Source organism: Nerophis lumbriciformis, linkage group LG13, assembly GCF_033978685.3.
Source record: "Nerophis lumbriciformis linkage group LG13, RoL_Nlum_v2.1, whole genome shotgun sequence".
Taxonomy (NCBI): domain Eukaryota; kingdom Metazoa; phylum Chordata; class Actinopteri; order Syngnathiformes; family Syngnathidae; genus Nerophis; species Nerophis lumbriciformis.
This window is the reverse complement of record NC_084560.2, coordinates 10,503,618-10,528,236: the sequence shown is the minus strand read 5'-3', so window position 1 is coordinate 10,528,236 and position 24,619 is coordinate 10,503,618. Positions and strand designations below refer to the sequence as shown.

Below are 24,619 nucleotides of genomic sequence, written 5' to 3'. Positions count from 1 at the left end.
TCCTAATGTTTTTATTCATTTTGATTCTAAATTGATGCATAATTTTTAAGAGTTAATTAAAAAATATATATGTATATGTGGAGGGGGGGGGGGGCGTGGCCTGCGGACATGCAGCGAAGCGGGGTGTGCCAGGACCGGCTTGGAGATCAGCGACAGGTGCGTAGATGGCCCACCTGGGCCTGCTTATCTAATCACCTGTCGCTCTGTTAAAAGGCAGCAGTCGGGTGTTGGAGAGGAAGCGAGAGCGAGACAGACTACACACTGGAGAGAAACCATTCATGTGCTTAATTCGTAGTAAACGATTGCTGAAAAGCACACAGAAGAGACGATTTATTGAAAAATAAACATTATTGTAAACCTGGAAGAGACTGTCATGTCGGTGCTTGGTGGTCCGAAGAACCCGGAGGAGAGATACCTCCACAGTATATTTTTAGGAATGTATTTTTAAGGTTTTTTCTTGCGCTTATTTGGTGCTTTGAAAAGTGTTTTATCATAATTCTTATACCTGATAATACATTGCGAGAATCAGCGTGAATTGAGAATCGATTCCGAGTTGAATGGTGTAAAATTCACACCCCTAATTGTTTTGTCTCTTGCTGGATGGCCTTTTTCAATATGGGCGAACTTGCTGCATTTTGATCAATGCGATTCTCCTTAGACCACACGTTTGCTCCTAAAGAGAGAACACGTGTCGGTGTGATTGTAGCCTGAGTCGTGTAATCTCACCTCTCAAACTACGGCTGCTTACTCCCCACACTCCCAACCTCCCACTGCTCCTCCGCCCATAATTCTTTTCATTCAGACTAAATCCAGTTCCTTCCGTGTCCCCACTCCAAATAGTTATTCTTCATCCTGTTATTTCCCTTCCTAATGCACAGTATGCATGATCAATTCCATCCAATGATGTAACCGTTTAAAGCATTGGCACTGCTATGAAAACGCTTCTTAAAGGATTTTTATTTGGTTTCACACTGAAAAATGTTGATATTTATAGGAGGGTTTCTTTCATGACTCAGACATAATTTGTTTTGAGGCCACATCTAGCACTATTATAAGAATATTTTACACCATTAAGCAGAATCGAACGCCTTTCAAATCACTATCTTTGTCCTTCGTTCCGCTTGAAGAGACTCACGATGAGCTCACCTGGCTTGTTGTTAATGCTCTCCCACACACGTATGTTATTATTAATGGTGTCATCAAATCCCAGCCTTAAGAGAGAGTGAAGAAGGAGGTGTGTTAACTTTCAGTATCAATTTCTGCCAAGGCTTAGTTAGCTGTGTGGACAAAAAGCATGAGAAGACGAGCGATCATTTGGGAGACTGCTTCAAACTCTAGATAGCTCTGTTCTCTCTCTGTCAGCGCTGGTATTTTACCGTACTGTTCAGACTAAACTGCACCCATCCACCCATCTTCTTCCGCTTATCCGAGGTCGGGTCGCGGGGGCAGCAGCCTAAGCAGGGAAGCCTGGGCTTCCCTCTCCCCAGCCACTTCGTCCAGCTCCTCCCGGGGGATCCCGAGGCGTTCCCAGGCCAGTCGGGAGAGATAGTCTTCCCAACGTGTCCTGGGTCTTCCCAACGTGGCCACCCGAAACACCTCCTTAGGGAGGCGTTCGGGTGGCATCCTGACCAGATGCCCGAAGAGAGCCCCGCCACCCGGCGGAGTAAACTCATTTCGGCCGCTTGTACCCGTGATCTCGTCTTTTCAGTCAAAACCCAAAGCTCATGACCATAGGTGAGGATGGGAACGTAGATCGACCGGTAAATTGAGAGCTTTGCCTTCCGGCTCAGCTCCTTCTTCACCACAACGGATCGATACAGCGTCCGCATTACTGAAGACGCCGCACCCATCCGCCTGTCGATCTCACGATCCACTCTTCCCCCACTCGTGAACAAGACTCCGAGGTACTTGAACTCCTCCACTTGGGGCAGGGTCTCCTCCCCAACCCGGAGATGGCACTCCACCCTTTTCCGGGCGAGAACCATGGACTCGGACTTGGAGGTGCTCATTCTCATCCCAGTCGTTTCACATTCGACTGCGCACCGATCCAGTGAGAACTGAAGATCCTGGCCAGATGAAGCCATCAGGACCACATCATCTGCAAAAAGCAGAGACCTAATCCTGCAGCCACCAAACCGGATCCCCTCAACGCCTTGACTGCGCCTAGAAATTCTGTACATAAAAGTTATGAACAGAATCGGTAACAAAGGGCAGCCTTGGCGGAGTCCAACCCTCACTGGAAACGGGTCCGACTTACTGCCGGCAATGCGGACCAAGCTCTGACACTGATCATACAGGGAGCGGACCGCCACACTCAGACAGTCCGATACCCCATACTCTCTGAGCACTCCCCACAGGACTTCCCGGGGTACACGGTCCAATGCCTTCTCCAAGTCCACAAAGCACATGTAGACTGGTTGGGCAAACTCCCATGCACCCTCAAGGACCCTGCCGAGAGTATAGAGCTGGTCCACAGTTCCACGACCAGGAAGAAAACCACACGGTTCCTCCTGAATCCGAAGTTCAACTATAAGCTGCACCCACAAAATTGTATTTATAAAAACATATTTTTCCATATATTAGCTGCACCGGACTATAAGCCGCAGATATATATGCTGTGAAGTGAGTTATTGACACCTTAATTTTTTCCAAACAGTGTCTGTAACACGGCAGTAAAACGGCAGATCAAACAAAACAGAAGTCATCGTCATGGACTTACTAGCTCTCCAATCAACTAAACAGACTCAATGACTCCACGGTGACGTTTTGGTGAATTTACTGAGGAATTTGTGAAACTGAAACAATACAAAAGAATGCCATCGTAATTGAATAACACTAACACAGACACTTGTAAACCTGTTAGCATATTAGCAAATGCCAACGACGCTAGCTCGATTACATGACGATAGCACGTACAAATATGCATGAAAACACTCCTACAGATGTCACACATGGGACATTTTAGTAAGTGAGAATTGTTTTAGTTATATTGTAAAAACGTACAAACATTGAGTAAAGGCTATGGCAAACTAGAAGAGGAAACGGCACCTGCAGTGAGCGAACTCGTCCAAAAGATGGCGCCCTAGCAAAAACAATAACACACCTCTCAGTGTCTTTGCTTGTTTTTTTTGTTTTTTTTCTATTTGCATTGTGGCCGTCAGGGAAGAAATAACTAGCTATTCGTAATTACCCGCACCGTTTTATAAGCCGCAGGGTTCAAAACGTAGGAAAAAAAGGTGCGTTTTATAGTCCGGAATTTAGGGTACTCCTGTTTTGTTGAATAAATTGTTGAATATTCAGTTCTTGTCAGCTCTCATTCTTTTAGAACAGGGGTGTTTTCATTGAGGGCCACACCGCAGTCATGGCTGCCATTAGAGGGCCGTTTGTAACAGTAAATAATTAATGAACTTGCCTATCAATTTGAATATTTAACTTTTTTTTTTTACGTAAAGAGTAATTTTTGTATTCTTATTATTATTTTTACAACATATCACTGTAAATAGAAATACAGTACCTCTGTTTAATTGTATTTTGACAACTCAGCTGCCGTTTTTTTACCATAATAAAATGTGGTACTATAAAGTCATCAACCATGGATTTTACATAAAAAAAAATAATAAAATAAAAAGACACCTCAGTCGTCTTAATTTGACTGTAAAAAAACAAACATTGGTCATTTTTTTTCAACTTACAGTATGCTGTAAAAAAAAAAAAAAAAAAAAAACTCCCTAGATTTTACAGTAAAATCTATTGGTCATTTTTATAGTGTACAATTTGATGGATAACCTGCTTCAAAATCATAAGTTAAGCAGATATTTAAGTATTTATTTGGATATTGACCAAAAAAGTGAGATAATATAATATGTATTGCAATATTGGACACACATTTTTTTCCCTGTCAAACTAGAAAAAAAAAAAGTAATATCTTTTATTAAAGGGGAACATTATCACAATTTCAGAATTGTTAAAACCATTAAAAATCAGTTTCCAGTGGCTTATTATATTTTTCGAAGTTTTTTTCAAAATTTTACCCATCACGCAATATCCCTAAAAAAAAGCTTCAAAGTGCCTGATTTTAACCACCCGTCCATTTTCCTGTGACGTCACATAGTGAAGCCAACACAAACAAACATGGCGGAAAGAACAGCAAGCTATAGCGACATTAGCTCGGATTCAGACTCGGATTTCAGCGGCTTAAGCGATTCAACAGATTACGAATGTATTGAAACGGATGGTTGTAGTGTGGAGGCAGGTAGCGAAAATGAAATTGAAGAAGAAACTGAAGCTATTGAGCCATATCGGTTTGAACCGTATGCAAGCGAAACCGACGAAAACGACACGACGGGAGAAAGCGAGGACGAATTCGGCGATCGCCTTCTAACCAACGATTGGTATGTGTTTGTTTGGCATTAAAGGAAACTAACAACTATGAACTAGGTTTACAGCATATGAAATACATTTGGCAACAACATGCACTTTGAGAGTGCAGACAGCCCAATTTTCATCAATTAATTTATTCTGTAGACATACCCTCATCCACGCTCTTTTCCTGAAAGCTGATCCGTCCAGTTTTGGAATTGATGTCAGCAGGCCAGGAAAGCTAGAGTCGATAGGGGGTCTGCAGGAACAAACTGCCGCCATTGCTTGCCGTGCTAGCGAGGTCCTTTGTCCCTGAATTGCTCACACACTCCGGCAGATTCAATGGGGGTCTGGCGGCAGATTTCTTTGACTTTATCGTTGGAAATGCATCTGCCTTGAGTGTCGCAGGATATCCACACATTCTTGCCATCTCTGTCGTAGCAGACCTTTCGTCGGTAAAGTGTGCGGAACAAACGTCCAATTTCTTGCCACTTGTTACACCCTCCGACAACACACCGACGAGGCATGATGTCTCCAAGGTACGGAAAACAGTCGAAAAAACGGAAAATAACAGAGCTGATTTGACTCGGTGTTTGAGAAAATGGCGGATTGCTTCCCGATGTGACGTCACGTTGTGACGTCATCGCTCCGAGAGCGAATATTAGAAAGGCGTTTAATTTGCCAAAATTCACCCATTTAGAGTTCGGAAATCGGTTAAAAAAATATATGGTCTTTTTTCTGCAACATCAAGGTATATATTGACGCTTACATAGGTCTGGTGATAATGTTCCCCTTTAAGAAAATAAGAAAGTAAACAAAGAAAATATGAGGTTGTCACGACTTGGACTATGGCGTGGTTTGTTCTCTCGAGGTGCAAAAGATTTGGACCATACGTGGCGTGAAGGGGAATACATGATTTATTTAAACACTATAACTACAAAAAAAAGTACAAACGAAAAGCGCGCACAGTGGCGGAGAAACGACTTGGCTATGAAAACAAATACTTGCACAAAGACAGAAACTGTGAACAACAAAAAACACTAACTGTGGCTTAATAAACAAAAACTTACTTGGCATGGAACCGGCATGAAAAAAGAGCAGCAAGGATCATAAGGGTGTGGAGAGTGCATACTTGCCAACCCTCCCGAATTTTCCGGAAGACTCCCGAAATTCAGCGCCTCTCCCGAAAAACTCCCGGAACAAATATTCTCCCGAAAATCTCCCGATTTTCAGCAGGAGCTGGAAGCCACGCCCCCTCCAGCTCCATGCGGACCTGAGTGAGGACAGCCTTTTTTCATGACGGGAGGACAACAGGGTGACAAGAACTAAATCATCCAGACTAGAGATACATTGTATTATTATGTTTATCTTACCTAAAAATAAATATATTTATTAATTAAAAAAAACAAAAAACTAAATACATTTTTACTATATTTTGCTAAAAACATCAAAATTAATTGTATTTTTATTTGTATTTTTTCGTGACTCCTTATTACATCCAGCCATAGAATTATACATTAAAATAAACATATTTGAAATAATTGATTTTAAATTATCATAATAATTCATTTAAAATGACCATATTTAATTATTAAAATAATTGCTTGTTTATCAACAACTTTAGCATTTTATTCATTACATTTTGAAACTCTCAGAAGCCAAGTTATGTTACATTCCTTAATATTTATTTATGTAAGTTTGAAGTATCAATTATCTAAACACAGTTTGTTTGCATATTTTCAGGATGTATATATATATATATATATATATATATGTATGTATGAAATACTTGACTTGGTGAATTCTAGCTGTCAATATACTCCTCCCCTCTTAACCACGCCCCCAACCACGCCCCTCCCCACCCCCGACCACGCCCCCACCCCCCACCTCCCGAAATCGGAGGTGTCAAGGTTGGCAAGTATGAGAGTGTGCAGAAGCATAAATGCGGGGATGTCGTCAGAACGACAAACTGAAAACAATGAACTTAAATACTATAGACATGATTAACGAAAACAGGTGCGTGACTCAAAACGTGAAACAGGTGCGTAACGTGACAGGTGAAAACTAATGGGTTGTCATGGAAACAAGACAAGGGAGTGAAAAGACAGAAACTAAAGAGTCCAATAACTAAACAAAACATGACTAAGACAAAACATGATTACACCGACATGACAGAGGTGTTTTATTGACATGTTATTTCCAGGCTTTTGCGGGCCATATAAAACAGCGTGGAGGGCCAGATCTGGCCCACGGGCCTTGAGTTGGACATCTGTGTTTTCAAATGGCGAATATCAAGTACATTTTTTGTTGTTAACCTTTACAAGGCAGATGATAGTTTTTGATGAACACATTAGCCGGGACAATGTTAGGCAAGATGGATTTTGGATGAGTTATGAGATAAAAAATCATTAAAATGGCTTTCTTGTTCGCATGGATTCAGTTTTAATTGAAATTCCTGTTGTCGTTGCAGTTTCACAATGAAAAGGGCTTTTCCACAGTCCCTTTTGTTGACTGATGAGAATTTACAGGAAAATACCAGCGTGGCAGTAATGATGATTACAGGAGTAATTACGAAGGACCTAATGGGTCGTTTACGCTGACGAGGACGGCGAAGACGGCCGGCGATGTTGAACAAGAGTAGCCTGGCGTGTGTTTTGTTTGTGGATGCTCGCCTGAATGGGTGTGTTGTGTCCGTGTGTTGCAGGGGATGATGTATCTGGAGGAGCGCCGGCTGGTCCACAGGGATCTGGCGGCTCGCAACGTCCTGGTGAAATCTCCCAACCACATCAAGATCACCGACTTTGGCTTGGCCCGCCTGCTGGACGTCAACGAGAAGGAATACAATGCAGACGGGGGCAAGGTAAGTGGTGGTAAACACACTCGTCGTTTGCACAAGGTAATCCAGGGGTGCTCATTACGTCGATCGCGAGCTACCGGTCGATCTCGGAGGGTGTGTCAGTCGATCACCAGCCAGGCATTAAAAAAATAGTCCTAAAAATGAGCGATCATAAATCTTCACTATGACGTCACTTTCGTCACTTGATTGACATTCACGGCACCCGAGGGTCTTCTGAGATGACGCTGGCTGCTGCCAGCTCATTAAAATTACCGACTGGAAGGCGAGAAACACTTTATTTCAACAGACTCTGGCGCCGTACCTGTTGTCAAAACTCCAAAGACCGACTGCACAGTTGCACAGTTGCACAATTGCGCTAACAAAACAAGAGTCTCAGAAAGCTGGCGTGCACAAGCTAGCAAGCTACGGAGTTTGCCGACAATGTATTTCTTGTAAAGTGTATACAAAGGAGTACGGAAGCTGGACAAATAAGATGCCAAAAACCAACCACTTTCATGTGGTATTGGACAGAAAGGAGGACTTTTTTCTCCTCCATTCGAAAATGCGGACGTTATCATCACCACTGTCTGACTCCAATCAATGCAAGTCATCAGAATCAGGTAATACACCAACTTATATTCTTGTCTTCATGAAAGAAAGGAATCTATATGTGTTAAACATGCTTGTATTATCTTTAAACACCTTAACTTGTTAACAATATTAACTATATGTGTTAAACATGCTTGTATTATCTTTAAACACTTTTAACTTATTAATAATATTAACTATATGTGTTAAACATGCTTGTATTATCATTAAACACCTTTAATTTATTAACAATATTAACTATATGTATTAAACATTCTTGTATTATCATTAAACACCTTTAATTTATTAACAATATTAACTATGTGTTAAACATGATTGCATTATCATTAAACACCATTAATTTATTAACAATATTAACTATATGTGTTAAACATGCTTGCATTATCATTAAACACCTTTAACTTGTTAACAATATTAACTATATGTATTAAACATGCTTGTATTATCATTAAACACCTTTAACTTATTAACAAAAACATATATATCATAAATAAGTAAATATAAATTATATATATGAATGAGGTAGATCCCCACGACTTGATCAATTGAAAAGTAGCTCGCCTGCAGAAAAAGTGTGAGCACCCCTGAGGTAATCCAACAACAACATCATCTGGTATCGCCGCGGTGAGCGTGTTTAATCCCACTAAATATTCCCACATGGCAGACAGGATGACAACCTTGAGGGGCAGCATATTTGATTAGCAATCCTGTTCTACAAAACCCAAAACCAGTGAAGTCGTCACATCGTGTAAATGGTAAATAAAAACAGAATACCATGATTTGCAAATCCTTTTCAATTTATATTCAATTGACTAGATTAATTTAGAATTTAAAGGCAGCAACATATTGCAAAAAAGTTGGCACAGGGGGCATTTTTACCACTGTGTTACATGGCCTTTCCTTTTAACAAGACTCAGTAAACGTTTGGGAACTGAGGAGACACATTTTTGAAGCTTTTCAGGTGGAATTATTTCCCATTCTTGCTTGATGTACAGCTTAAGTTGTTCATCAGGTCTCCTTTGTCGTATTTTAGGCTTCATAATGCGCCACACATTTTCGATGGGAGACAGGTCTGGACTGCAGGCAGGCCAGTCTAGTACCCGCACTCTTTTACTTGGCTTGGCATTGTCTTGCTGAAATAAGCAGGGGCGTCCATGAAAAAGACGTTGTTTGGATGGCAACACATATTGCTCCAAAAACAAAAACAGGGGTGTCCTAACTTTTTCCCAGCGAGGTCCCTATACAGAGAAGTTGAAGGACGCAGGGGCCAATTTGATACATTTTGGACATAAAATACTAAACTACTACAATGCAGGTCATGTGATGTATTTTGAACAAAACAATCACATCTCAGTTTCGTGTTATAGGTTCAAGCAAATTAGTCTCGTATAAAGCCTCATCGAAACCCCAACTAATAATGTTATTATTCCATCAACTAGTCTCCCTTCTGATATTTTAGGCTTCATATTGCACCACACATTTTGAATGGGAGACAGGTCTGGACTACAGGCAGGCCAGTCTAGTACCCGCACTCTTTTACTTCGAAGCCTCGCTGTTGTAACACGTGGCTTGGCATTGTCTTGCTGAAATAAGCAGGGGCGTCCATGAAAAAGACGTTGCTTGGATGGCAACACATATTGCTCCAAAAACAAAAACAGGGGTGTCCTAGCTTTTTCCCAACGAGGCCCCTATACAGAGAAGTTGAAGGACGCAGGGGCCACTTTGATACATTTTGGACATAAAATACTAAACTACTACAATGCAGGTCATGTGATGTATTTTGAACAAAACAATCACATCTCAGTTTCGTGTTTTAGGTTCAAGCAAATTAGTCTCGTATAAAGCCTCATCTAAACCCCAACTAATAATGTTATTATTTCATCAACTAGTCTCCCTTCTGATATTTTAGGCTTCATATTGCGCCACACATTTTCAATGGGAGACAGGTCTGGAGTACAGGCAGGCCGGTCTAGTACCCGAACTCTTTTACTTCGAAGCCTCGCTGTTGTAACACGTGGCTTGGCTGAGTTTGCTAAAATAAGCAGGGGCGTCCATGAAAAAGACGTTGCTTGCATGGCAACACATATTGCTCCAAAAACAAAAACAGGGGTGTCCTAACTTGTTCCCAGCGAGGCCCCTATACAGAGAAGTTGAAGGACGCGGGGGCCACTTTGATACATTTTGGACATAAAATACTAAACTACTACAATGCAGGTCATGTGATATATTTTGAACTATCAGAACAAAACAATCACATCTCACTTTCGTGTTGTAGGTTCAAGCAAATTAGTCTCGTATAAAGCCTCATCTAAACCCCAACTAATAATGTTATTATTCCATCAACTAGTCTCTCTTCTGATATTTTAGGCTTCATATTGCACCACACATTTTCAATGGGAGACAGGTCTGGAGTACAGGCAGGCCAGTCTAGTACCCGCACTCTTTTACTTCGAAGCCTCGCTGTTGTAACACGTGGCTTGGCATTGTCTTGCTGAAATAAGCAGGGGCGTCCATGAAAAAGACGTTGCTTGGATGGCAACACATATTGCTCCAAAAACAAAAACAGGGGTGTCCTAACTTTTTTCCCAGCGAGGCCCCTATACAGAGAAGTTGAAGGACGCAGGGGCCACTTTGATACATTTTGGACATAAAAAAAACTAAACTACTACTATGCAGATCATGCGATGTATTTTGAACAAAACAATCACATCTCAGTTTCGTGTTATAGGTTCAAGCAAATTAGTCTTGTATAAAGCCTCATCGAAACCCCAACTAATAATGTTATTATTCCATCAACTAGTCTCCCTTCTGATATTTTAGGCTTCATATTGCACCACACATTTTCAATGGGAGACAGGTCTGGACTACAGGCAGGCCAGTCTAGTACCCACACTCTTTTACTATGAAGCCACGCTGTTGGAACACGTGGCTTGGCATTGTCTTGCTGAAATAAGCAGGGGCGTCCATGAAAAAGACATTGCTTGGATGGCAACACATATTGCTCCAAAACCTGTATGTACCTTTCAGCATTAATGGCGCCTTCACAGATGTGTAAGTTTCCCATTTCTTGGGCACTAATACACCCCCATACCATCACAGATGCTGGCTTTGGAACTTATAACAATCCGGATGGTTCTTTTCCTCTTTGGTCCGGAGGACACGACGTCCACAGTCTCCAAAAACAATTTGAAATGTGGACTCGTCAGACCACAGAACACTTTTTCCACTTTGTATCAGTCCATCTTAGATGAGCTCAGGCCCAGCGAAGCGTTTCTGGGTGTTGTTGATAAATGGCTTTGGCTTTGTATAGTATAGTTTTAACTTGCACTTACAGATGTAGCGACCAAATGTAGTTACTGATAGTGGTTTTCTGAAGTGTTCCTGAGCCCATGTGGTGATATCATTTACACACTGATGTCACTTTTTGATAAAGTACCGTCTGAGGGATGAAAGGTCACACGCATTCAATGTTGGTTTTCAGCCTTGCCGCTTACGTGCAGTGATCTCCCCAGATTCTCTGAAGCTTTTGATGATATTACGGACCGTAGATGGTGAAATCCCTGAATTCCTTGCAATAGCTGGTTGAGATATGTTGTTCTTAAACTGTTGGCCAATTTGCCCTTGCATTTGTTCACAAAGTGGTGAATGACTGAGCATTTCATGGACGCTGCACATGGCACCCACCTGTTCCCAATTAGCCTGTTTACCTGTGGGATGTTCCAAATAAGGGTTTGATGAGCATTCCTCAACTTCCTCAGTCTTTTTTGCCACTTGTGCCAGCTTTTATGAAACAACGTTACAGACATCAAATTCCAAATGAGCTAATATTTGAAAAAAACAAAACAAAAGTTTACCAGTTCAAACGTTAAGTATCTTGACTTTGCAGTCTATTCAATTGAATATAAGTTGAAAAGGATTTGCAGATCATTGTATTCTGTTTTTATTTACCATTTACACAACGTGCCAACTTCACTGGTTTTTGTAATAATGCGGTGTGAACACGAACTGGTCTGTTCTAAACCACATCATCTTGAGCAGAAGTGAACAAATCCTTACATTATTTGAAAGACAACAACCGAGGAGGAGGGACGGATATCGAGCTTAATACTTGTTTCGACACCTATCGATTCATGTAAAATGAAAAGGTGCCATATTTTGATACGTCAAATACTTGGCGAAGAAACAAGCACTCAGAGCAGACTCAGTCAGACTGCCTGTGGGTAATGCTGCAGTTTTCGATGCCAACAAAGCAAGAATGCCTGATGGACAACTCCCTTACAGTAAGGCTCCACTTTTTGTGTGCTAATATGCAAAACTTTATCCAAGAGATGTGTTTTTGCAACTCCACTGCATGGACCAAAGACACAAAGTGTTGCCATATTATGATAACTGTGTGTGTCAGGATTGCCTTTGTTGCATCTGACCAGTTTTCCCTCTCAGGGAATTAAAGTCACAGGTCAATCCCTAGTTCTTTAAATGACATATATGATGAGTAAGAAGGACCATCAAGACAGAATAGGAATATTATCAAGTTTTACTAAAGCTTTAGGAGACCAGTCCAATTGTGCTTTCATATCGACATCTCAAAGTGGTCTAACATTCAACCGGGAAGATACGACTTATTGAATACGAAAACAGCCCCCACCCTGTCCAGAAAGGAATACAGCCTCATTGTTCTAATACAGATAAGACAAAAAGCTCCCACATTCCAATGCCTAAGACAAAACACATCTGCAGACAAAGAGAGACAAGCATACAGAGTATAAATGGAAACATACTAGGTGATTTAAACATGACTATGAATAAAGAAAGAACTCTTAAACATATATGCATTCTCCACACCTTGCAGAAAAAGGTATCTAAAGGTTAAAAAAGATACTGGATACTCTGTGTAAATGTCGTAGTGGCTTTAAATAAAAACTGTAAGTTGTTAACGATTCAATTAGAGGCGTTAGTAAATCGAGTATATTTTTAGTAACCTAAGGCAAAAGTCGAATTATTGCACATAGTCCAGGTTGTTAATGTACACATCAATATTTGTCGGTCATGTTTAGAGTCCAGTTTCAGTGCCCAATCAAATCAAAGTAATTTTATAGTTTTCACCGACACACTGCAAAAAGTCAGTGTTCAAAAACAAGAAAAAAAAATAAAATAATAATTAGGGGTATTTTATTTGAACTAAGCAAAATTATCTGCCAATAGAACAAGAAAATTTGGCTTGTCAAGACTTTCCAAAACAAGTCAAATTAGCTAACTTCAATTAACCCAAAAATACCTTAAAATAAGTATATTCTCACTAATAACAAGTGCACTTTTCTTGGTAGAAAAAAAAATTAGACCTATTTCTGCTCAATATGTTGAAAAATATTCTTAAGTAAGTAAATGCTAGTGCCATTATCTTGACATAATGATTTTTTTTTCATGCTTGAAGTAAGAAATTATTACTGTAAAAAAATAGTTTTATACTTGTGAGTGTTGATGACACAGCTTTGCATCAGTTGATATTCTAGTTTCAAGCATGTTTTACTCAATATAGGTCATCAAATCTCAGCAACAAGCTGTAATATCTTACTGACATCATTTAGGACCAAAACCCTTAAAACAAGTAAAACACTCTTACATAAAATCTGCTTAGTGAGAAGAATTGTCTTATCAGACAGAAAATAATCAATTATCACCCTTATTTGAGTTATTTAATCTTACTTAGATTTCAGTTTTTGCATTGCACGTTGCTGGTTATATGGTAGTAGTCATTTTATTTCAGACCCAGGTGGATCCATATCGTAGAAATATAAACCATACAACGACAAAAGCCAAATAAAAGAAATACAAGCAGAAATAAAATGAACACAAATTTGTATAAAAAATAAAATAAATATCCACAATTTTTCAATGTCCAGCATACAGGCTTACTCGCCAATGGTTCCACAGACTGGATGAAAATCTGACAGAACTCGGGTTAGTTATACTCCTAACACTTCATAATTCCATCAGGGAACAGGGAAAGCTTTGTTGTGAAGAAAAACATTCTGATAATTACAGCATAAAACATGGGTGTCAAACTCTGGCCCGCCGGCCAAAATTGGCCGTGTAATTTCACTTGGAAGAGTTAGTGCTGTAAAGGATTCTGGGTATTTGTTCTGTTGTGTTTATGTTGTGTTACGGTGCGGATGTTCTCCCGAAATGTGTTTGTCATTCTTGTTTGGTGTGGATTCACAGTGTGGCGTGTATTTCTAACAGTGTTAAAGTTGTTTATACGGCCACCCTCAGTGTAACCTGTATCGCTGTTGATCAAGCATGCGTTGCATTCACGTGTGTGTGCGTACAGAAGCCGCACATGTCTTGTGACTGGGCCGGCACGTTGTTAGAATGGATGAAAAGCGGATGCGACGACAGCTCGTAGAGGACGTTAAAGGCAGTGCCTTTAAGGCACGCCCCCAAGACTGTGGTCCGGGTGGATTATGAGATATAATGACTGATGAACACCTTCGTTCGATAATGAAGGTTGCCTCAGCTCATGAATAGCATCCAAGAAAAGATGGCAGGTATCTGGCTTGGGCACATCAGATTAGATTAGCGTGTTGCAAACTGAGCAGTTTAAAGTCCTGAATGGTTGGTTTATTCATTGTTATTTTATTTTCAAATTCATTAGCCTGTGGAAAAAGTTAATGTTGATATTTACCTCAGAAGGCTGCAAATAGAAAAGAGGCATTCAGTTTGTATTTAAATTGTATTTGATATGCCATTGATATTTTTTAATTATTATTATTATTATTTGAAACTGGATTTTGCATGTCACTATAAAGTTATATAAGCCTTGCTTGTTCAATATTCAATGCAAAACTTGTTGGGGTCCCTATTAAAAGGTTAGTTTGTTCAACCTTGGCCCGCGGCTTTGTTCAGTTTTACATTTTGTGCCCACTCTGTATTTGAGTTTGACACCCCTGGCATAAAAGAACAAACTGATGACTACCGTATTTTTCGGAGTATAAGTCGCACCGGAGTATAAGTCGCACCTGCCGAAAATGCATTATTAAGAAGGAAAAAAACATATATAAGTCAAACTATGAAAAAAAACTGTGACTTATAGCCCGAAAAATACAGTACATTAAATAAACTGATAGCTAAAGAAACATGGAGGCTCTATAAAAGTGTTTTTTTGATATAGAAGAGTTTTCAGCAAAGCTCATAGATGGTGCAAGAAGATTCCACAGGGTTAGACTCTAAATGTGTTGTCACTTTTTTTTTGTTTTTTTTTGGTCGGCTTGCCCAGTTAGATGGCGAGCTGAGATATGAGCACGGTTAGCGGTCTGTAGGTGGAGAGAAGGAACAAGGAGGTCAGTAACGCAGCTCCAAGCGAGGTCGTGTTGCACCTTGTAGCTCATCAGCGACAGCTTGTAATTTCACTCTGGCTTCCACAGGCAGCAGAGACGGGGCGAGCAAGGCGGCCACGATAATGAAGGGAGATTAGTGAAGCGTAGTTCATGAACACGATGCAACATCGATGCTCCTTTAGTTGACGTGGGAGGCTTCGGATATATAGCCACCGTTAATTGTGACGTGTCCTTACTGTACCAGGGATTGTGCTTAAAAAAGAACTGCACTTTTGTTTGGAATTGTACCTATCAATAATAAGAACACATACGGTTTTCTTTTTTTATGCATTCTGAAACGTAAATAAATGCTAGCAAAATTCACTCTATTCCGCCCATAAAGCGCTCTAAAAAAAACATCCAAAATTAGTTTTATATACACGCTGTAAGTATTCATGTAATGTAGTAACATTCATAATAAAATGTTATATTTACATACTTTGATCATTTTGATTTCACAGACGCATCGCCACGTTCAATTTCCCTTCAACAACAAGACTACTAATCATGGCAGGCTTGATGAGAGACAACAAAGACTATTTTGGGACAAATGATCCAGAAACTTCTATTTTTGAGCCTGAATATAAGGAGGATGATCTACAAGTTTTAGAAGATGCAGCTTTAGTCAAACACTAAGCATCATGTAGCAGTATTGCTAAGTGCTAAACAAGATATACAAACATAATAAAACAATCACTTACTGCACAATGTCTGCTCTCACTGGGACAAAGACTGATGGGATGTTTATATGAACAATTCCTCATTTCAGAATCAGAATCAGAAATACTTTAATAATCCCCGAGGGGAAATTAACATTTTCAGCTCAATCCCATTCAAGATCAGACAAACATTACAGGGAGACAGAACAGGATCGCTGACGGGTGTGCCAACTTCCGGCGCCCCTTAAAAAAATGGTGAGGAACGGGGGTTTCAGTCTATGCCTGGGCCCCTGGAGAGGGGGTCCATACTGAGACCAAGGAATAAAAAGAAAAACCTCTTAGCCATAGCACACAAAAACATGTGTGTAAGAGGGAAACATCAAAGAACAAAAAGTGCATTAAAGACATTAAAAGAGCAGAGCTGATGCAATCAGCCACGTCTATACACAGCCACAAAAGTAAAACTAAAAAAATAAATAAACATATACGCTGTGGTGGCCTCTGCGGTGTTCCATGCCATCGTCTGCTGGGGGTAGGGAGAGCATGGCCAAAAGACAGGAGCAGACCCAACAAAGCAACCAAGAGAGTCGACTCCACCCTCGGCCACCCACTAACTCTCGGCCAGTGTCCAGTCCGCATGGAGACTGAGGTGTCCAACACATTTTGTGTCTTTCTCGCCATCTCCGGGTCTAATTTGGATGTCAAAGTTGACCAACTTGTGGGTTTATGTCCGTAACCTTCTACTATCCAGGTGAGAGACGTGATTTATAATCTAGAATTAACTTTCACCAACTCAGAGACCATGTAGCAGCTCAATATGTCAATGTAGCAGCATAAGATGGTTAGCTCTCTGTGATCACGGCACCACTAAAAGTAGTTCCTCGGCTTTAGCTCTTATAATAACAAAATCGCTAATTCTTGTTAATATTCATGTCACGACATGTACATGGAGTATTGTTGGCGGTTTTTTTTAATGTTTTTAGAGGGCTTAAAGGGCAGAAAAGTACACTGCATTGTTAGCTATCTCTTACTTGCCATATTTTACGATTAGGAATGCATGAAAAACTTAAAAAGTGTTCTTGTCTTACATAAGGGTTGTCAATGATAGGCAACATTACAAAAAAGGGCAGTTCTCCATTAAACAGTTTCTTGTAGTATTTCTACATGCAGTACATTTCCTGTTAGTCTGCTAGTCCGGGTGAGGAGTCAGTTAAGCTAGAACTAGCCAGCGCCCGGTTGGATAATCCCTGCACGCATAGCAATTCTCTTAGAATAATACCCAACTCACATAATGTTTTTTTCTGTAGTGGACATGCATTCTACTGAGGTGGCAAATTATGATCCGTTCAGTTTATCGCAGCACCAAGCAAACAATCTGAAAATGTCCGTCATATCAATTCCTAGATATGGTCAAAATTATTTAAAATGCACTAGGCATAATAAACGCAACATTATTAATATTGCTACTATGGATAATTTCAACAAAAACTGCTCAAAACAGCCCACTACCTATAATATGGGCTTTTTAAACATAAGATCATTGTCTCCCAAAACGTTATTAGTTCATGAGGTCATTAGAGACAACAATCTTAACGTCATTGGTCTCAGCGAAACCTGGCTCAAACCAGACGATTGTTTTGCGCTGAATGAGGCATCTCCTCCTAACTATACGAATGCACATATTGCCCGTCCCCTTAAAAGAATTTGATGCCAGCAACACATGACAAAGAAGTTGAGAAAGGTGGCAATAAATACTGATAAAGTTGAGGAATGTTCATCAAACACTTATTTGGAACATCCCACAGGTGTGCAGGCTAATTGGGAACAGGTGGGTGCCATGATTGGGTATAAAAACAGCTTCCCAAAAAATGCTCAGTCTTTCACAAGAAAGGATGGGGCGAGGTACACCCCTTTGTCCACAACTGCGTGAGCAATTAGTCAAACAGTTTAAGAAGAACGTTTCTCAAAGTGCAATTGCAAGAAATGTAGGGATTTCAACATCTACGGTCCATAATATCATCAAAAGGTTCAGAGAATCTGGAGAAATCGCTCCACGTAAGCGGCATGAATGACCGTGACCTTCGATCCCTCAGACGGCACTGTATCAAAAACCGACATCAGTCTCTAAAGGATATCACCACATGGGCTCAGGAACACTTCAGAAAATAACTGTCACTAAATACAGTTGGTCGCTACATCTGTAAGTGCAAGTTAAAGCTCTACTATGCAAAGCGAAAGCCATTTATCAACAAAATCCAGAAACGCCGCCGGCTTCTCTGGGCCCGAGATCATCTAAGATGGACTCATGAAAAGTGTTCTGTGGTCTGACGAGTCCACATTTCAAATTGTTTTTGGAAATATTCAACATCGTGTCATCCGGACTAAAGGGGAAGCGAACCATCCAGACTGTTAAGTTCAAAAGCCAGCATCTGTGATGGTATGGGGGTGTATTAGTGCCCAAGGCATGGGTAACTTACACATCTGTGAAGGCACCATTAATGCTGAAAGGTACATACAGGTTTTGGAACAACATATGCTGCCATCTAAGCGCCGTCTTTTTCATGGACGCCCCTGCTTATTTCAGCAAGACAATGCCAAGCCACATTCAGCACGTGTTACAACAGCGTGGTTTCGTAAAAAAAAGAGTGCGGGTACTTTCTTGGCCCGCCCGCAGTCCAGACCTGTCTCCCATCGAAAATGTGTGGCGCATTATGAAGCGTAAAATACGACAGCGGAGACCCCGGACATAAAACAAGAATGGGAAAGAATTCCACTTTCAAAGCTTCAACAATTAGTTTCCTCACTTCCAAATCGTTTATTGAGTGTTGTTAAAAGAAAAGGTGATGTAACACAGTGGTGAACATGCCCTTTCCCAACTACTTTGGCACGTGTTGAAGCCATGAAATTCTAAGTTAATTATTATTTGCAAAAAAAAAAATAAGTTTATGAGTTTGAACATCAAGTATGTTGTCTTTGTAGTGCATATAATTGAATATGGGTTGAAAAGGATTTGCAAATCATTGTATTCCGTTTATATTTACATCCAACACAATTTCCCAACTCATATCTCTACCTGGCTGTTATCTACCGCCCCCCAGGGCCCTATTCGGACTTTATCAGTGAATTCTCAGAGTTCGTTGCTGATCTAGTGAGGCACGCTGACAAAATAATCATAATGGGGGACTTTAATATCCATATGAATACCCCATCGGACCCTCCGTGCGTGGCGCTCCAGACTATAATTGATTGCTGTGGTCTTACACAAATAATAAATGAACCTAAGCATCGCAACGGTAATACGATAGATCTAGTGCTTGTTAGGGGTGTCACCACCTCCAAAGTTATGATACTCCCATATACTAAAGTAATGTCCGATCAGTACCTTATATAATTCGAAGTTCTGACTCATTGTCAACAAGCTAATAATAATAATAATAACTGCTATAGCAGCCGCAACATTAATGCTGCCACAACGATGACTCTTGCTGGCCTACTGCCTTCGGTAATGGCACCATTCCCAAATTATGTGGGCTCTACTGATAACCTCACTTTTAACGGCGCCCTGCCCTTATGTGGGCTCTGTACCGAGGATGTCATTGTGGCTTATGCAGCCCTTTGAGACACTTGTGATTGATTGACTGTTACATCAGCAACCTCGGTCCGGCTTGTGTTAATGTACTCCATCATAACAAATCATTCCTGATAAATGTATTTAATGTGACGAGTTATTCTCCTCCTTGACAGATGCCCATTAAGTGGATGGCCCTGGAGTGTATCCACTACAGGAAGTTTACCCACCAGAGTGACGTTTGGAGCTACGGTAAGATTGCCTTCAGGGAATTCAGTTATTTGGGTTAATTGATTAAATCTATAATTGCCACAAATCACATGAGAGTTGCATGAATGAAAACCACTAAATGCAAAAAACAGGGTAGTATTATTTATTTATCCAGTTATATTAGATTATTTTTATTTTTACATAGTCAGTTCTGTCCTGATCCATGTTCTCATATCTCTCTTGGTGGCTCACACCTTTCTTAACTTTGACTTTGCATTTGCTCCTGTTCTCCTTGTGGCTATGATGCCACTTTCAGGGGTAACAATCTGGGAGCTGATGACCTTTGGAGGGAAACCGTACGACGGAATTTCGACCAGAGATATCCCAGACCTGCTGGAGAAAGGCGAGCGTCTGCCCCAGCCGCCCATCTGCACCATAGACGTCTACATGGTCTTAGTCAAATGTAAGCATTTATGCAGAAGCAACTTTTCTTACCTATTAATGCCTGTTTTTGTGTCTTTGGGATCCTGCAAAAGTCCAGGAAATGTTCAATCAAAGCACGGAGGAATAGTGGAGATGTTTATAAAAACATGCTTGCCTTTCTTCATACTTCTGAGAAACTGTTTGGAATTTGCACAACTTTTGACGTTTTTCCCCAATTGTGATTGCGTACATCTACATATATTAAGGGTGTAACGGTACATGTATTTGTATTGAACCGTTTCGGTACGGGGGGGTTCGGTTCGGTTCGGAGGTGTACCGAACGAGTTTCCACACGGACAGAGCTGGAAGACCCTCCTGCCTCGTTAAGATCTCCCGTTTGGCAACAATTGGGCTTCGCGGTGCGATACAACAATGGATAACATCGCTTCAACGAAGAGAAAGACGAACAAACACAGCTCCCACCGCATTTAAGCAGCCTCTCCTCGGCGAGTCAGGCAGGGCTAAAGCAATAACAAATGTTTTTATAGCAGCAGATTTAAGACCATATTGCATTAAAAACTAGATTTTGACCCACTTCTATGGTGGAAGAACAATGAGCCCATATATCCTCTTACTGCCAAGTTAGCCAGGCACTACCTCGCCATACCTACTACCTCCGTGCCCAGCGAAAGGGTATTTTCCACAGCTGGAGACATTTTAACTGCAAGCAGGTCTGCTCTTTCTGCAGACAATGAGGATAAACTGATTTTTCTGGCAAAAAACATGAAAATTGAGTGAAAGTCACCAGAGTTAAAGAAAAGTTAATGTGAGGCTGAGTTGACTTGAAACTGTTTAAAGGCCTACTGAAATGCGATGTTCTTATTTAAACGAGGATAGCAGGTCCATTCTATGTGTCATACTTGATCATTTTGCGATATTGCCATATTTTTGCTGAAAGGATTTAGTAGAGAACATCGACGATAAAGTTCGCAACTTTTGGTCGCTGATAAAAAAAGCCTTGCCTGTACCGGAAGTAGCAGACGAGTAGCGTGACGTCACAGGTTGTGGAGCTCCTCACATCTGCACATTGTTTACAATCATGGCCACCAGCAGCGAGAGCGATTCGGACCGAGAAAGCGACGATTTCCCCATTAATTTGAGCGAAGATGAAAGATTTGTGGATGAGGAAAGTGAGAGTGAAGGACTAGAGGGCAGTGGGAGCGATTCAGATAGGGAAGATGCTGTGAGAGGCGGGTGGGATCTGATATTCAGCTGGGAATGACTAAAACAGTAAATAAACACAAGACATATATATACTCTATTAGCCACAACACAACCAGGCTTATATTTAATATGCCACAAATTAATCCCGCATAACAAACACCCCCCTCCCGTCCATATAACCCGCCAATACAACTCAAACACCTGCACAACACACTCAATCCCACAGCCCAAAGTACCGTTCACCTCCCCAAAGTTCATACAGCACATATATTTCCCCAAAGTTCCCAAAGTTACGTACGTGACATGCACATAGCGGCACGCACGTACGGGCAAGCAATCAAATGTTTGGAAGCCGCAGCTGCATGCGTACTCACAGTACCGCGTCTGCGTATTCCAACTCAAAGTCCTCCTGGTAAGAGTCTCTGTTGTCCCAGTTCTCCACAGGCCAATGGTAAAGCTTGACTCTCATCTTCCGGGAATGTAAACAATGAAACACCGGCTGTGTTATTAACAGTCAGGGGGTGCATTCTACGGCGGGGGTGCGTTATCCGGCACAACACCTGCCGCAATACACCGTATCCCACCTACAGCTTTCTTCTTTGCTGTCTCCATTGTTCATTGAACAAATTGCAAAAGATTCAGCAACACAGATGTCCAGAATACTGTGGAATTTTGCGATGAAAACAGACGACTTAATAGCTGGCCACCATGCTGTCCCAAAATGTCCGCTACAATCCGTGACGTCACGCGCAGGCGTCATCATACCGAGACGTTTTCAGCAGGATATGTCGCGCGAAATTTTAACTTTAACGTTGTGCATGAATGCGCAAAGGTGAGTTTTGCTGATGTCATTGACTTGTCTGGAGTGCTAATCGGGCATAGTTGGTCACTGCATGACTGCAAGCTAATCGATGCTAACATGCTATTTAGGCTAGCTATATGTACATATTGCATCATTATGCCTCATTTGTAGCTATATTTGAGCTCATTTAGTTTCCTTTAAATTCTCTTAATTAAATGTATATCTCATGACACACTATCTGTATGTAATATGGCTTTTAATTTTTTGCGGCTCCAGACAGATTTGTTTTTGTATTTTTGGTCCAATATGGCTCTTTCAACATTTTGGGTTGCCGACCCCTGGTCCAGTCCATAGTGGATCTAACATAATAGTGTGAGAGTCCAGTCCATAGTGGATCTAACATAATATTGTGAAAGTCCAGCCCATAGTGGATCTAACATAATAGTAAAAGTCCAGTCCATAGTGGATCTAACATAATAGTGAGAGTCCAGTCCATAGTGGATCTAACATAATAGTGAGAGTCCAGTCCATAGTGGATCTAACATAATATTGTGAAAGTCCAGCCCATAGTGGATCTAACATAATAGTAAAAGTCCAGTCCATAGTGGATCTAACATAATAGTGAGAGTCCAGTCCATAGTGGATCTAACATAATAGTGAGAGTCCAGTCCATAGTGGATCTAACATAATATTGTGAAAGTCCAGCCCATAGTGGATCTAACATAATAGTAAAAGTCTGGTCCATAGTGGATCTAACATAATAGTGAGAGTCCAGTCCATAGTGGATCCAACATAATAGTAAAAGTCCAGTCCATAGTGGATCTAACATAATAGTGAGAGTCCAGTACATGTAAAGCGACTTTGGGTACTTAGAAAAAGCGCTATATAAATCCCAGGTATTATTATTATTATTATTATTATAGTGGATCTAACATAATATTGTGAAAGTCCAGTCCATAGTGGATCTAACATAATAGTGAGAGAGTCCAGTCCATAGTGGATCTAACATAATATTGTGGGAGTCCAGTCCATAGTGGATCTAACATAATATTGTGAGAGTCCAGTCCATAGTAGATCTAACATAATAGTAAGAGTCCAGTCCATAGTGGATCTAACATAATAGTGAGAGTCCAGTCCATAGTGGATTTAACATAATAGTGAGAGTCCAGTCCATAGTGGATCTAACATAATAGTGAGAGTCCAGTCCATAGTGGATCTAACATAATATTGTGAAAGTCCAGCCCGTAGTGGATCTAACATAATAGTAAAAGTCCAGTCCATAGTGGATCTAACATAATAGTGAGAGTCCAGTACATGTAAAGCGACTTTGGGTACTTAGAAAAAGCGCTATATAAATCCCAGGTATTATTATTATTATTATTATTATAGTGGATCTAACATAATATTGTGAAAGTCCAGTCCATAGTGGATCTAACATAATAGTGAGAGAGTCCAGTCCATAGTGGATCTAACATAATATTGTGGGAGTCCAGTCCATAGTGGATCTAACATAATATTGTGAGAGTCCAGTCCATAGTAGATCTAGCATAATAGTAAGAGTCCAGTCCATAGTGGATCTAACATAATAGTGAGAGTTCAGTCCATAGTGGATCTAACATAATAGTGAGAGTCCAGTCCATAGTGGATCTAACATAATAGTGAGAGAGTTCAGTCCATAGTGGATCAAACATAATAGTGGGAGTCCAGTCCATAGTGGATCTAACATAATAGTGAGAGTCCAGTCCATAGTGGATCTAACATAATAGTGTGAGAGTCCAGTCCATAGTGGATCTAACATAATATTGTGAGAGTCCAGTTCATAGTGGATCCAACATAATAGTGAGAGTCCAGTCCATAGTGGATCTAACATAATATTGTGAAAGTCCAGCCCATAGTGGATCTAACATAATATTGTGAAAGTCCAGCCCATAGTGGATCTAACATAATAGTAAAAGTCCAGTCCATAGTGGATCTAACATAATAGTAAAAGTCCAGTCCATAGTGGGGCCAGCAGGAGACCATCCGGAGCAGAGACGGGTCAGCAGAGCAGAGATGTCCCCAACCGATGCACAGGCGAACGGTCCACCCCGGGTCCCGATTCTGGACAGCCAATTATATCATGATTGTACTTAAGACTCCAATATTGGTGACAAAGTTGTACCAGGACACACCTAATTGCATGATTTTATTGAACCCAAACCCCGAAACCCCAAATTTTGCATGCATGGATTTCAAAATAGATTTGAACAGTCGTACTAAAGCAATATCAAAGGTTCCACTTTGCTAATAAAAACGTAGATAATAAATAAAATATTTATGAAAACCATGCAAATATATTGATCATTTTACAAACACAAACTATAAAACAAAACATAAAAAAACTTTTAATGCGAGACAAAAATATGTCCACAGAAATAAAAGGACACTAAGGACGTGTTGTAAATAATCTTTGATTTAGACATCAATATTCTCCTATTTACGGAACAATCTGAGGTGTAATATTGCTCTAAAAGACATGACTTAATATAAGTGACATTGTGGCAAAGTTATTCCCCG

General features: G+C 40.6%; 1 protein-coding gene across 1 annotated transcript in view; it reads left to right on the top strand.

Moving 5' to 3' along the window:
• Positions 1-24,619, top strand: part of LOC133613865 (receptor tyrosine-protein kinase erbB-4-like) — a 1,130,743-nt gene that overhangs the window by 1,049,983 nt on the left and 56,141 nt on the right. Inside the window, exons 21-23 of the mRNA XM_061971723.2 lie at positions 7,064-7,219; positions 19,581-19,656; positions 19,931-20,077. Coding sequence (XP_061827707.1) covers positions 7,064-7,219; positions 19,581-19,656; positions 19,931-20,077 — 379 coding nt within the window. The remainder of the gene's footprint in view (positions 1-7,063; positions 7,220-19,580; positions 19,657-19,930; positions 20,078-24,619) is intronic.